This window comes from Ilyonectria robusta (assembly GCF_021365365.1).
Source record: "Ilyonectria robusta strain PMI_751 chromosome Unknown BGZ61scaffold_4, whole genome shotgun sequence".
NCBI classification, from domain to species: Eukaryota; Fungi; Ascomycota; class Sordariomycetes; order Hypocreales; family Nectriaceae; genus Ilyonectria; species Ilyonectria robusta.
In genome coordinates, this window is record NW_025764438.1 from 1 (window position 1) to 14,206 (window position 14,206).

The 14,206-nt window shown below is 54.1% G+C and overlaps 6 protein-coding genes across 6 annotated transcripts; 2 read left to right on the forward strand and 4 right to left on the reverse strand.

Moving 5' to 3' along the window:
- Positions 1-630: 630 nt before the first annotated feature.
- BGZ61DRAFT_473956 (ribosomal protein S3Ae) lies at positions 631-1,668 on the reverse strand (the record flags this gene model as incomplete). Its single annotated transcript, XM_046248521.1, has 5 exons — positions 631-774; positions 858-1,359; positions 1,427-1,452; positions 1,516-1,600; positions 1,655-1,668. The coding sequence occupies 5 exons, from the start codon at positions 1,666-1,668 to the stop codon at positions 631-633; spliced, it is 771 nt and encodes a 256-aa protein (XP_046108034.1).
- Positions 1,669-2,711: 1,043 nt separating this feature from the next.
- Positions 2,712-3,212, reverse strand: BGZ61DRAFT_528551 (uncharacterized protein; the record flags this gene model as incomplete). The annotated part of the gene is made up of 2 exons (XM_046253270.1): positions 2,712-2,788; positions 2,861-3,212. The coding sequence occupies 2 exons, from the start codon at positions 3,210-3,212 to the stop codon at positions 2,712-2,714; spliced, it is 429 nt and encodes a 142-aa protein (XP_046108035.1).
- Positions 3,213-4,348: 1,136 nt separating this feature from the next.
- Positions 4,349-7,358, reverse strand: BGZ61DRAFT_155428 (GTP cyclohydrolase N terminal-domain-containing protein). The gene is made up of 20 exons (XM_046237407.1): positions 6,743-7,358; positions 6,568-6,686; positions 6,495-6,503; positions 6,430-6,433; positions 6,308-6,373; positions 6,112-6,251; positions 6,010-6,053; positions 5,917-5,954; positions 5,798-5,867; positions 5,705-5,744; positions 5,601-5,656; positions 5,510-5,552; positions 5,366-5,448; positions 5,164-5,319; positions 5,108-5,111; positions 4,876-5,038; positions 4,787-4,816; positions 4,642-4,727; positions 4,524-4,593; positions 4,349-4,472 (listed from the first exon to the last, which is right to left on the reverse strand). Exons 1-20 carry the CDS (start codon positions 7,057-7,059, stop codon positions 4,460-4,462), a joined length of 1,551 nt encoding a protein of 516 aa, XP_046108036.1. The 5' UTR covers positions 7,060-7,358; the 3' UTR covers positions 4,349-4,459.
- Positions 7,359-8,414: 1,056 nt separating this feature from the next.
- Positions 8,415-8,989, forward strand: BGZ61DRAFT_528553 (uncharacterized protein; the record flags this gene model as incomplete). Its single annotated transcript, XM_046253271.1, has 4 exons — positions 8,415-8,459; positions 8,516-8,654; positions 8,714-8,761; positions 8,823-8,989. The coding sequence occupies 4 exons, from the start codon at positions 8,415-8,417 to the stop codon at positions 8,987-8,989; spliced, it is 399 nt and encodes a 132-aa protein (XP_046108037.1).
- A 117-nt stretch (positions 8,990-9,106) lies between these two features.
- On the reverse strand, positions 9,107-10,094 carry BGZ61DRAFT_528554 (uracil phosphoribosyltransferase-domain-containing protein; the record flags this gene model as incomplete). Its single annotated transcript, XM_046253272.1, has 5 exons — positions 9,107-9,158; positions 9,205-9,221; positions 9,280-9,434; positions 9,521-9,879; positions 9,937-10,094. 5 exons carry the CDS (start codon positions 10,092-10,094, stop codon positions 9,107-9,109), a joined length of 741 nt encoding a protein of 246 aa, XP_046108038.1.
- A 924-nt stretch (positions 10,095-11,018) lies between these two features.
- On the forward strand, positions 11,019-13,441 carry BGZ61DRAFT_345104 (uncharacterized protein; the record flags this gene model as incomplete). The annotated part of the gene is made up of 2 exons (XM_046239758.1): positions 11,019-13,139; positions 13,196-13,441. 2 exons carry the CDS (start codon positions 11,019-11,021, stop codon positions 13,439-13,441), a joined length of 2,367 nt encoding a protein of 788 aa, XP_046108039.1.
- Between the last annotated feature and the right edge of the window lie 765 nt (positions 13,442-14,206).

Sequence of the window (14,206 nt, forward strand, 5' to 3'; positions counted from 1 at the left end):
AGCCTTCAGAAGAGGTAACCACTCCCTACGACCATGTGCAATTAACGACGGATACTAATGCCTGTTGCAGCTGTGGTCGAGTTCCTCCAAAAACCCGAGTAGTCAAACCCAAGCCCTGCGATATTTCTCGGCTAGCGAGACAAAACTAGAGACCGAGATACAGAAAGAGATATCATCGATTCAAATGGTTCGCTAGCACAGGGCCCCACTGCCCTTTACCATGCCCTACTTGTACCTCATAGAGTTTTACATTACCGATAGAATGGATAGAGAGCCACAGCAATATTGCCACATTTTCCACCGACCCACCGACTCGGTTTGAGAACAAGGACCAGGGACACAGGGGCCCTGCCAAGTTGCTCCTGCAGCTGCTGTAGCCCTCTTGCATGGTGGGCAGGGTTTAGTGGAACCCCACGACTTCACAACATCACACGACGTCTTCTCATTTCGGTCACGTATTAATCCAAGGAGATTTTGACCTGAACGTTTTTGCCATTTCAAAGGAACATGACCCAATTCCCTAGCCGCCTTTGTGATGCTACGCCATTTGCGATGACCGAAACAATGCCAGGGATGAGTTTATTAGCCACGAGGCCCTATGCCTTCCCCGCGCCATCCAGCCAGTGCCTTTTAAACCTCCTCAAGAACACGCTCCTTGAACTCCCGCTCAACCTTCTGGCCTTGGTCGTCCGTACCCGACTCGCCGTGGAGAGCCATCAAGGCTCCGAGGTCGAACTTGGGCTGCTTCAGCAGCTTGACCTTGCGGATGTGGACCTATCGAAGCAAAAAAAGGTCAGCACGGAGATCATAGGAGTGAATGGCGCACCAAAGTTGCCGGGGTATGCTTTTTGACTTACGTTCTGGAGAGGGTAGATACCCTGGGTGGACTTCTCAATCTCGCGGCCAATGACCTCGGGAATGAGCTTGGAGGTGAGCTGGGTGAGGGTGCAGCTTGAGGCCTCACGCTGGATGATCTCGGTCATCTTGCGTCGGATGGCCCGAATCTGCGAGGAGGCAGCGTATGTGGTCTTCTTGATCTGGTTGGGGCGGCGCTTGGTGAAAGCAATGGCGAAGAGGCGGATGAGGTAGTCGTCGGTGGTCTTGACGGTAACGTTGGCCTCAATGAGGGTCTGCCACTTTCGCACGAGGGATCGCAGCTTGTCAGAGGTGAAGTCGAGACCGTGGAAGGCAGTCAGGCAGTTCTTGCCCTGGACCTCGTCGATACGGAGGCGGACCTTGCGGAAAGCGTGGTCCTCATCCTTCTGAAGATCGGCGAGCGAGACCTCGACGATACGGCCCTTGAGGGCCTCGTTGGCGTTCTTGAGACCGGTGGTTCGGTTCACCAGGGTCTTGCCGACACTGTAAATCGAAATCGTCAATCACTTGTCCCAATTTTGTCAATTTCTCGATTCGCGTCGCAACTCACTCTCGGACGTTGAAAGGGTTAGGGGCCTAGAAGAATCGGGTCAGCAAAATCATCCAGAGGAATGTGCGTCGCATGGATAAATCACCCACCTTGATCGAGTACCAGTCCTTGCGGGTGAAGGGGTCCACGGTCTTCTTCTTGAGGCCCTTCTTGCCCTTAGAGAGTCTCTTGTTCCTGCGGCGTGCGTAAGCATATTATCTTAAGCGTTGTTGTCGTCGTGATGCTCACTTTCCAACCGCCATGATTGCTGGCTTATTCGTGAACCGTTGGAGAAACGTAGGTGCTGGCTGGAGGATTGGTGGAGGGGCGAAATAATTTCAATTTCTTGTGTGCACCTTAGGTCTAAGCGAAAGGGACGAAATTCGCGGTCCAGGTTTTTTCCGGCACTAGCGCAGTGTGTGGGCGTGGCCCCAGATCACGTGACGAAATGTTCGCCACTCCACAGTCCTGCATCGTGAAGACATGATCTTGTTTTTGCTCGAACTCAAGCACATACGACCATAGCTCTTAGAAAATACGGGATCCCGTCCGCTCTCCCTTAGTCAAGCTGAGAAGCGGCGAATTAGTACTCGGGTCGGTGACGACCGGGGAATCCTCGCTGTTGTATGTTATTTTTATTTTTTTCCATCTTTTTCTTCTTCTCCTATCACATCAAGACTCCTTCCCCTGAATCAAACTTGTGTAAGGTAAGGCTTGTGATTCCTATTGTTGCGGCTCACAGTGGTGACGGCTCTCATTCCCCATTGACAAACATTTTTGTGGTTGGGAGGAAGTGATGAACACGAACTGGGTGTCTACTTGGATACCATCTAATATTTTCATTTCTTAATTTCCAATTTTGGTATCACGGACTTCTGTGGTATATCTCGGGTCCCGCTGCTCCTGGCCTCGTCCCCTATCAAGACTGGCGCTGTGTTGGTGGACGGGCGGGTGGATCTCCTTCCCATCTATCGTGTCCAGCATGGTACCTCATGAACCTCTCCTCCCTCCTCCCAAGACGCCATTTTACCTGCCCTCAACTTGGGTTGAGAAACACGTCCCTTGCAGGTTCCGTCACCCCTAACATAAGTGGTAGGTACGTATGTGGTCGGTGACGGAGGACCGGATGGTGCATCCTCCGGATTCCATGGCCTTCCAGCCACTCTCTTCTCCGGGAGCCGTCAGCGGGAATCGTATCGCTTCGCCAGTGCTCTCCACGTGTCGCCGGAACGAGGTTCATCGTTCAAATCGCTATATGTCCGCCTCTATTTCGAAAGGCTGTCCTTAATCCCTCCCTTGGATTATCTCAGTCGTCTGCGTCTTTGTCGAGATCCTGCTTATCCCGGTTCCAGTCGTCAAAGCTTGGGAAGCTGAAGTAGTAGCCTTGTTGATTATTAGCCTTCAAGCCCAGGTACGAAGAAGAATGGTGGGACTGTTGAGAAAGCCACGACATACCTGACGGGGAATCAACCAAGACGACGTCTTGACAGCCGGTGGGCGACACCTCAGAGTCCCCGCGACATATCACAATCGCGTCCACCTGGTGCGAAATATGCTCCGAGGCAGAAGAGTGCTCGAGGTGATTGTGTGTTGGAGAGTAAACGGCGACACGGCTGAGCAGGTCTGTTGCCTTCTGGGGTGAGTTTGAGCTGGCCAAAGGTCCTCGGATTGCATTCGATGCGGTGATGGAAGGCTCTGTGGCACTGGATCGCAACAGACGGGGCCGTTGGCGCGACGCGTTGTGTGAGGACGAGTCACGTCGGTGCGCCCTCACCGCATTGCGGGTATCTCGAGAGAAGGAAGCCATGGCAGCTATCAACAGCGACCTAGGCTGGCAGGCAAATTGATGAATTGTTCAATGGAGAGCAGCGTCGTGCAAAAAACGCATCCACGTTGATAATTAGGCCGGGGGGTTCGCTCTGCATCGAGGTGATGACGATGGTTGATGGGTAAGGTCGAGGGTTGACACGGAAGCCTGGCCGTCGGAGGTGCTGGGAATATCAACCTCGGCGGCGACGGAATGCCACAGCGACCGTCCACTATCATCACGCAACAGGTCCTCCTAGCACGCCTACCTGCTCGCCACTTGTCGGCTCATCGGTGCATTGGGTGCCAACTATGTGTCTCGAGGTGTATGGCCCAGCATCCCTGGCTTGGGCGGCGCCGGGGCCCGGAGCCTGCAGGCGGGCCTCCCGTGCATACGCATGCGGGGATTCTCCAGCCCGCGAGGCCAGTCAGAGCTTGACAGAGAGGTACCCCGTCAGCCAAAGGTCGGTAAAGGTTGAGCCAGCGTTATACGGAGTAGCTACCGTCGCATTGCTACCCAACTACCCCCAACCTGAGAGACAGCCGCCGGCCCTCTGGTGGCCCTCTGGCGGCCGTGAATGGGGGGATGGATGGAGGGTCGGGGAGCGGCAACTAGGACGAATCCAGTACCGGAGAGCCAGCGAGAGCGTCCATGTGCGTCCAGAATGGAGTGGTGCCTGAGCACCACCTCCCGAGAGAGAGGTACTCCAGGTACCTCACGTAGGTACGCGCGCCCCCATGCGACTCGTCAGTTGTCAGCCGCCGGTCAGCGGCCACGTCAAGCATTTCCCTCACGGCACCGAGTATCCGATCCGGGATTAAATCCGGTCCTCAGACTCGTTGTGTTAAAACCACCAAAAGTCTGGCGTAACAATACGAAACTGGGCTGTATTAGGGCTATCCTCCTTTGAAGCAGTTGATGTGTGTGGTGACTATGTGGGGACCTGATAAACCCCATCTCTTCAGGTTCCATCCTCCATCCTCCATCTGCTCTAGAGCTGGGGCTTTGTGTAACACCGTTTATCATCCTCCGACGTCGCCACTACTACTACTACCTCCTTTAGTACAGACTGTAGTACCGTACTCAGCCCCAACACACACCCTCCACCAGAATGGGCGGATGGGACCGTGGCATCGTATGGACTCTGATCAATCAAAGCCACTTGGGGTGCTAGTCCGGCATGCACGTTGGCCATTGCTGACGCACCCAACAACCACCACGCCAGCTACCCCAGAGAGCCGGCTTCGCTAGTGGTCAAAGCTACCATCGGAATCAGCAGTGCACCTAAATCCGCTCGGATGACTTTCTTACTCTTCCCAGATTCTTCCCTGGACTGCCTGAAGTTCCTCGGCCGTCATTCGTTTGCCCGTTGTGAAGTAACCTTCGCAATCCGTTAGGAGACCTTCATCACTTGCATCATGTTACTTACCAGCCGTGATCTTGGCATCAATCTCAACTCGGGAATCGGCGGGAATCAATTCTTCCGGAAGTTCCACCCGCTCGTGGATGGGAATACTGGCTGCTCGTTAATACGTGCTACCGTCTGCACAGTGCAATTATTTCCTGGGACTTACCCTTGACCAACAATGGCATCATGCTTCATGCTGCAGGGAGTTGTCAGCTGTCGGGAGTTGCTAAACGGTTCCGGCCGAACCGCGCTTACTTGCTCATGCTCAGCATTCTGTCAATTTTCTTGATCCCTAGCCAGTGGAGAATGTCTGGCATCAAAGCCTGGAATCGCATATCCTTGACACCTGCGATGTTCTCGGTTCGCTTGAAATAGTCCGAAGCTCGATCGGCCCCACGTTTGCGGGCGTTGTAGACCACTGTTCGGTGTTAGTTTCCCAACCCGGATGATACACCCTGGATAGGATATAACAGTGATCTGCACTCACAGTACTGTGCGACGTTAGCATCAATGATCTATCTATCGAAAACTTAGCAGACATACCTTGGTAACCTCTCCCAATGCTCGGCCCTCCTTTCGGAAGTAAATGACGACACCACTTCCGCCATTTTGGGCTTCCTTGACAGCCTCCTCAATACCGAAAATCAGATAAGGGCGACAGGTGCAAATGTCGGATCCAAAGACATCACTTCCGTTGCACTAGATGGGTCAGTTTAACGATAGAGACTCATGAACAGAAGCATACCTCATCGTGGATCCTCAATGACAAGCGAGCAGACTCATCGGACATCTTGGCAGGGTCACCGAAACAGTAAACCGTTAGGCCCCCTGAGAATTGTAAGCTTAATGATGGCTATGGACTAATAAGAGTCGTGCTCTCGTGACATACCAATTGGTGGCAAGAAGACTTTGATATCACCGCGAGTGATCAACTTTCGCTCATTAGTCGCCAAGATCTCAACGGAACGAGTGTTTCATACCTCCGGATAGCTTCCGCCAGTATGCTCAAACAATGAACGTCTCAATGATGCCTCGTCTACCTCACGTTAGAACCCAAAAGATGTTAAAGTGGTTGTTGCCGTACCGATCCCAAATCTTTCCGCAACGCCAGGAAGATACCAAACCTGCCGCACAACTGGTAAGCACAACATGCCATCAACTTGAACAATACACGCACAGGTTCAACAGCGAACTTCGTGACCGCCACTTCGCCGAGTTCATTCAGGCACACCTTGCCATCAGGTACACTATGACGAGTCAGTCGAAAAACAAAGGTCTCGGATATATTGAACGGACAGGCGTCCAGCCTTTACGCTCTCTTCGAGTTCGGGTAACTAATTTGCCTTCAGTTAGCTATGCGGGAATGTATCCCAACGGTGGGGCTCTTGCCTTCATGTGAGCCTTGGTTATGGCAATCGTGGGCCGAATATCGACTGCAAAACCACATATTAGCTAGCCGCACCGATTTATCCCTTGGCGCTTGTACGGTACCATTGTCCTGGCCCATTATGTCTTTGAAGATCCAGGGAGCAAGGTGACCCCAAGGGTCCATCGCCACAATCTTTTCACGGCCCTCCCATTGAGGAAAGGGGCCGACCTGGGCTGTTGGTTCGGTGTTGGTGAAGTCAGGTCTGTGTGGCGAATTGTGAGCTTCATCATATTTCCACAGAGACGCAGGGAAACGAACTTGTGGTCACTGTCGAGTTCTTTACTAGCCACGGCCAAGGCATAATAAATGGAATACGAGCCACCACTGCCATGCTGTCTTAGTAAAACCACAAACTGGCCATCTCGGCGATGGATACTCACTGGGCTGGAAAGGTGGGTTAGCTTATATACATGTCAGCAAAATGATAAAATAAAAATAAACTGACCTCCAATGGCTGGTTAATGGCAGCGAATGTCAGCAAAACAATATCAACTTGAGACAGCGGGCATTGAACGCACCATTTCGACGGCGGATGGTGGAAGGCGCTCTTGAGACAACAATTGGCCCACGTTTCAGCGGATCCGAGTTTCCCCAATCCATCGGTAGAGGGTTGATTCCGATCTGCTTGGGGTATGTTCTGACTACAGTTAGCACCAAAGGAATATCTGCAAAACAGGCAGCGAGGAGTCCTACGTCAAAATGATGCGAGAGGTGTAACCTGCGCGTTGACCGGAGCTGCTCGGAGAGGACGAGGGCACCGCTTGCTGTGTGACCACAGCCTCAATTGCATTGTCTGGTACTGTTGACTCGGTCGTGCTGCGGTCGTTACCGGAGTCTGGATCGAAGACGCCAGAGACTGGCACGACGGTGGAGGCAGTGGTTCCGTCTTCTTGAGCATCGGCTACGGGTTTGCCAGACATGGCCTCGACGGCATTGAGGAGGAGCGATTGCGTCCGTTGAATATCCCGAAGGACGTCTATGACGCCGGGCTGCTGGTCACTGGCATCCATCGTAGAGTGCAGCTGATCGTGGCGAGCTGATGGTGGGACGCTATTCACGGTGAGCTTGAGGAGGTAGACGGAGTGGTTGGAAGTAGAGAGACAAAGTCAATGCAGCAGATTTAGGTAGGTGAATGATTCAAGAGAGTCAGTACTAGATCAGCGGCGAGATGAGAAGATGGGTTAGAAAGGAGAAGGAGAAAGGACGGATGAGGAATGCAAGAAAATGCGAAAGAGCTGACAAGAAGAGCGGTCGACGATTTGAGGAGGCCGTACCCTAAGGTACCTGCCGTTTCCCGAGCCCGGCCTTCACCTCGCACCAATTTACGTCACGTATCACGCGGGACGCACACCGACCTAAATCCTGACCGTGGATAGCTCTCTTACCGGGGCCAGTCGCCGCCTACTGTCTCAGATGGTGAGTCCTCCGTGTACAGCGCTTGAACCGGATAGTTGCTAAGCGCTGCCAGCTTAGGTCAATGACACGCCCACTGCTAATAAATAGGCGCCGAGGCCGTATACCTGATGAAAAGGTAGCGTCGTAACCTCGGACAGTACACGAGCTCTCACAATCCACTGATAGGACCAAGAGTAAGTATCCCATCAAAGGATCTACCTCTCTGTACATGCCAAGGACCTCGCAAGGGATGATAAGGACCACATGATAAGTTAACCGGAAAGGCGGATGCTAAACTCCCAAAGCCTCGCCCCCCCACTACGGGCGGAGCTACCCCGCCAAATCGCTGTCCCCTGCAGCATGCTTGGACCGATTTCAGGCTTTATCACAGTAAGCAGAGGATAATATGCACGGGCGGCGTCGCCTTTGTTGGGAACTCACAACCCTTCCCTCACTCAAAGCCCAGCAGGCAGTGGGCTCTCGACCGCTAACCTTGATTGTTTCTTCAAAAATTTCTCCATCAAAGTTTGCCTTGGGATTCTGTTCGCCCTCTTTAGATCCTGAACGGAAGTCTACAGCGCCCCTATCCTGCTGGAGCCCATTCATGTTTAGATCAGCTGCCCTGGTGCGCCTCTTGTTAGTTCCAATCCCGCATCTGTCGGAGTGGGGCGCGGAAGGGAGGTACTTCGGAGCTCGCCGGCGGCGGGACGGGGCTCGGCGCCAACCCCGTTTGATGCATATACTAGCCAGGGCAACTGCGAGCGGTACAAAGAGCCTGAGGAAGGTACCTACCACCCAGTGAAAGGTTGCACGACGGCAGTGAGCACGTGCCGTGAAAAGCGGCATGCTGCTGATAAGATAAGGCCCACCACCCGGGCGCGTGTTCGTTCCTCTGGCAGCCAAAGCTTGACATCAGCACGACAGCGCAGCTTTTCTTCGACTTGGGGCACTTCGACCTGCCGACGTCACCATGGGCAAGCGCAAGTCGTCCTCAAAGCCTATGGGCCCGAAGAGGGTTGGTTAAAGTACCCAGACTCCTTGCGCACTCACACTAACGCCTTGCGACCGCAGGCCGATCCGTTACCGACCACCTTCACCTGCCTCTTCTGCAACCACGAGAAGTCCGTTACGGTCAAACTTGACAAGAAGGCTGGCGTTGGGCAGCTAGACTGCCGCATCTGTGGTCAAAAATTTCAGTGCGCCGTCAACTGTGCGACATACCCCATCTTAAGCCTCTGGCGCAATTCGTCTCGACTAACGCACATCTAGATTTGTCCGCTGCAGTGGATGTTTACGGCGAGTGGGTTGACGCAGCTGGTATGCCCCGCGACTTACTACTCCCCGCGCACAAGTTTAAGACACTGACGGTTTTCACTAGATGCTGTGGCCAAGGAGGACAATGCGGAGGCTGGCTATGGTGGTACCTCCCGAACAGCCGGATCTGGACGGGCGCCGGGCGGCCGGTCGGCGGTCAACGACAACGACGACGACGATAGACGGTCATATGATGGCGATGGAATTGTGGCAGATGACGATGAATATTGAACGTTGCTTTGAGCTGCCCTGCTTGAAATTCAATGCTTGTTTCAACCGGTATCCGACACATCGCCTTTGTTCCCTTGCAATATGGACGAAAACTTGACCGCAGTGGCGGTTTTTGCATCAGATGGTGTAAAACCTGTCCCCAAAGTCTCCAAGACCAGGAACTATATAACTGCGGAACGGTCAGCATGCGCTTCAATGGGACAGGGTTCCCATACTTCTTCTCATCCAAGCCCTGTGTTTGGCGGTTAGTCAAAGTAACAGAGATGCCACGAGAGACAAAATTGACGTACCTGGTCGATGAAGGAAGTGACGACCCTCAAACGGGGGAATTTAGCGGAGAAGGCCCTGACACCTTCTGGGCTGGCAATGAGGTTGAGGAAAAGAATGTGATCCTCGGGTACACCCCGAGACTTGAGGACCTCGACTGCCATGGTGGCAGATCCACCTAAGACTTGGTATTAGAATAAACTGCCAGGCTGACGTGGGAGCTGGACAACGGAAGAGCGAGGGAAATGAGATAATATTTCGTACCCGTAGCAAACATGGGGTCCAGGAGAAGCACCCAGCGATCGGCAATATCCTCGGGGAGCTTGTCGTAGAACAACTTAGGCTGCGATGTCTCCTCATCGCGCTGGATCAGAATTTTGCCGATGCGGACGGAGCGGCAGCAGTCACGGAGGCCCTGCTCCATTGCCTCGCCAGCCCGCATGATTGATACGCCGCAAATCTTGCCCTGGAACATAAGGCCATTGTAGGTCCGGCCTACAGGAGTGGTGACAGTATGTTCGATGACGGGCAGGTGGTTGAGGCCCTCCTCCACCAGCAAGCGAATGATTCGATTGGAGTAGAATATGAAGTCTGCTCGGTCCGTGGTCTTACTGCGAATCATCCTAGACCGATACTCAGCACGCCACGAGGTAAAAGTCGGCCAACAGTGGGAGACCTACGATAGGAGAGCGATGAGCTGAGGGGTCTGGGGCAGCACATGGACGTTTTCCAAAGCGACGTCAACGGAGACAGTGGCACTGGGCTTCTGGTTCTGCGCTCGGTACTCTGGCCCGACAGATTGCTTGGGCGGCGCTTGGGAAGTCGTCTGGTCTGTCATGGTGGCGAGCAGGGTATGAGCCCAATGCTGAAGACGGCACTTGTGGTTGTTCAGCCGAGAGGGGGAGGGGGACGCGCCTTCACGACGGCGATGTGGTTATGGCAAGATCCTGGATGGCACTTTGGACACCAAGTTTAGGGCAGAAGAGCGAAGAATGGTCACCGGGTCCCCCGCAGAGTAGTAAGAAATGGAGACTGTGAGGAGAGAGGTGAATCAGCGTCAACATGGCATAAGCCTTGACAGCAAGCTTCAAGCTTCAGCTTGGTCTCTCTAGCCTTTATCGAGGCCTATGCATATGCGTGAAACGGGGTGGGGAGGCCGCGGCCTGCAGCACGGGGGCTTCCACCATTCTCAGCAACAAAGGGCCCGGAGTCAACCGCGCATTTCACTGATAACGAAGGAGACCGCCTCGGCCACCTGATGGAGACTCCACCACATCTCTGTTCGACGTACAGACTGGGGTACGACGGTACCTACGCCGGTACCAGCTGTCCATCGTGCCAGGGCCTAGATTTAGTGGCTAGGTTTCCATTTAGGTACCTAGCTCGCCTTTTGGGTGTGGACATTTCTAAGGTGCACTATCAAAGCGTTAAGCAAGCATCCACCAGCGACTGTTAGTGGGGCCTGCCGCAACTTGTCCCCCCCCGAGGCACGGCCACTGTGGTTGGTGTGGATGTGCCAGAGCCGCACGCAAGATCCACAGCGAATTCGTCCCTTGATCTGACACGAGCCAGCCACCCGCGAGCGTCGCCTCCATCAAAGCTTCAACCTCCCTCGTCTCATCGAATTGATCACCACGCCTAATCTAGCCTTGGCCTTTCGATTATCGACTGTGATTCAGCAACACTCCTTCAACCCGTCTTATTCCCTTGTCTATGGACTAGATCTGGCATCCGGTTGCTGGTCTCAAAGGGCATGGTCGCGATGGCATCACGAACTGGTTCAACCATGCCTACACAGAAGAAGCTCGTCACATACGGAAAGGCATCGCGCAAGCGACATCTACGCGACCCGATACCACTACGAGCCACCGAACCACATGTTCCGCCATCCGAGCGCCTAACCACCGCTACCGCTACTGCCACCGCTGGCGTCGAGAATACAACAAAGCAATCAAAACCACGTAGCCCAGCGCCGCTTCGCGATCCATCACCGAAACCATCTACCGGAAATCGTTCGAACGTTCAGTATGGCCGTGACCGTGTAGTGCCTACACAAGCGCACGACCAGGAGTCTCGGGACGACGCGATCTCGAGAAAACGGAAGCGCCCTCAAGCCGGTTTGTCTGACGCAGCGCACGGAAATCCAGCAGCGTCTTCGTCTCAAAGGCGCTCCAAACCTCATACACCATCACCGCGAACTCGGCCGGTTGGGCCCTTGAAGAGCAGCGCCAGCAACAACACCGAGCCTCTCCGACATCCAACCATCACCAAGGACAACCTGAGAAAGACAAGCAACCCAACCCGCCACCCCGATGTTGTCGCAACGGATATATCAAGCAATAAAGCTCGTCTGGGGCCTGCACCTGGCCCAAAATGCCATGGAGATCGTGGAACAAGCTCTCAAACTCGGCGTCCTCGATTGATTGACGCTCTCGCTGCCCAGAGATCCAACAGCCCAGAGTCCGATTCATCACTAGAAGAGGAAGGACTAACACAGTCGTCTCTCTTTAGCGGGCCGGCAACCCCTTCGCAACAGCCTCCAACTCTGACTCGGGAGGACTCGATTTCACGGCCAAAGGCTCGTCCAGGTGTGATTCTACAAGGCAAGAGGGTCAAGTACACCTACGGGCAGACCCGAACCATTCTCAATGACTCCCAGAAGACCGTCGATTCTGGCATGGGCAGCTGTGAAGATGACTTGGATGCACTTTTGGCCACTCCCCCAGCAATTTCCCAGCCTGATCCTTTTTCATTCGGGGACGATGACGTTGATCTGGATGGTGACGTTCGGCCCGCAATCAAGAGTGTTCATGAGTTGCGACGAGCCGGGGCAAACAATAGATTTGCCGACGAGATGGAAGATCTTCTTGCTAGGATTTCAACGCCTAGCAGTGGCCCCTCGTCCATGAGGAGGAATGCGTTGCTGGAACTGGCCCAAAAATTGCAACGCAAAGACTTCATCAGCCAATTCCGCGACCATGCTACCCGCGATAAAGTGGCAATAGACATTGGCCAAGAAGAGGATGTAGTCAGCGGGTTTGGCTTGACCTCTATACTCATCACATTTTTGAATTTTAACCCTGCCGCACATCTCCTCCGCCAGCTAGCTGAGGATGGGCTTGGAAAGATGCTGGGCCGCCTTCTCCGTGTCTCTGAAGACATTGACACCCTGGCGTCCCAAAAAAAGATGCGGCTCTCGGGGGCTAGCAAGAGATCGCTGGGCGAGGTAAAGAAGACCATGATGCGCATGGATATTTGGGAAGGTCGTCATCTTGAGGAACTTTCCCCACAAACTCTTGCTCTTCAGCTGTTGAACATATTGTGTCGACGCGTGGACCCAGGATACTCCGCGGGGGTAATCAAGGACACGGGAAAGGATCTCACTGGCATTATGGATCATTATACAGATGATGGTTCAACCCAAGATGCAGTCTTTGCCCTTGTGGTGTCGATTCTAGAGACCCAGTCTACACTGACAATGGATGGCGATGATGAGGTCTCGTGGATCCTGCGCCAGACGCCCAAGATTGCGCAGTTCCTATCAAACGCTCTCCAGGAATGGTCAGAGAAACCCACTGACATCCAGTCCGCAATCATCAAACTCGCCATCAATACATCAAATACGGCCCAGGGAGCGGCGGGACTCAATAATAGGACTTTGCTTTCGAGGCTCTCGAACCGAATCTGCGCGGGATTCAAGTCTGCCCAGGAGGCGGTCAGCAACCGAAGTCTGCGGGCAGAGTCGTACGATGGGTTGCTGCTGATACTGGGTGTCATGATCAACATCCTAGAGCACTGTCCGCCCGCGCGAGAGAACGTAGATGGTGAGTCTTTGGAGAGCTTGGTAGCTCTGTACGTGCAAAACCAGGCTTCGACGAGTGAGGTAAGGGATACAACACCCATGCAAATACAATGGCCAAAGGCTGACCAAGACTACAGGCCGACTCGGTGGAAAAATCACAGCTCAGCGTGGCGGTTGGGTATCTCGCCGTGCTCCTCGGGTATTTGTCCCTGGTGGGATCAGTCCGGCGGCGCTTGGCCGACCGGACGGGTGACGAAGGGGTCTCGGGCCTGATAGGGTCGATTCAAGAATTCATTGGCATGTACAGATCTGTGGATAGCAAGGTGCACGAGCTCGAGGGATTAGTGAATGAGCTACAGCGGCTGCGGCGGATGCCAAGGTGACAGAGCGCATAGAATAGAATCATGTGTTGTCTCGAGACCTGAACGCATGTCGTCGGTGCCTGCTGACCATGACCACTGGTCTGTGCCATTGAGCTGTTTTACGGGGCAATTGATCCGTTGGGAGATGAGAGTCGACACCACCGCTACTGCTTCACGAACGGGCATTTGAGAAGACGGTGAACAAACGAGACTATCCCCAGGTGTTCGAGCCCAACAAACTACTGAATCGTCTCAAGGCGGGCTTCACCAGGTGCTTGGAGGACCCAAAGCTTCCGTCTAGCCCCTTCTAGAAACCCGTCAACTCGAGTAGACGCATACCGGCTCACGGGCCACACCTCCTGGGCGGAGTCCTGATGCTTATATACATACCGTAAGCACCTATGGCGGCGGGGCGGCGCCACTGAGCACCCTGGACAGTTTAGGAACCAGGCGCAAGGTCATGATGCAAGGGGAGGAGGACGGAGGGGAGAGGGGGGCAAATGGAGGGGGACCCGGTGGGGGCAAAATGCAATCCATCCAGAGTTGCACATGGCTCTCGACTGACGCCCGCTGCACCTAGCATCAGCATCAGCGCCAGCCTGCGGCAGACGTCAGACAGTACATACACAGCATACAGCCTACCGCATAACTTACAGCATACTGCACCACACAACCACACACATACGGCTCATAGCTCACGGGATACCGCATACGCACAGCGGCATACGTATTGCTCGTCCCGTTCGTGTTTGCTGCCCCCGGGGAGTTGAGCCATCCCCCAATTGC

Bases quoted from the DNA above. Each gene is read 5' to 3' on its own strand.
- BGZ61DRAFT_155428 (XM_046237407.1), bottom strand. From the start codon at position 7,059: ATGGATGCCAGTGACCAGCAGCCCGGCGTCATAGACGTCCTTCGGGAT. The intron at 6,687-6,742 runs GTAGGACTCCTC...AACTGTAGTCAG, and splicing joins ACCTCTCGCATCATTTTGAC to AACATACCCCAAGCAGATCG. The intron at 6,054-6,111 runs GTACCGTACAAG...GTGGTTTTGCAG, and splicing joins CATAATGGGCCAGGACAATG to TCGATATTCGGCCCACGATT.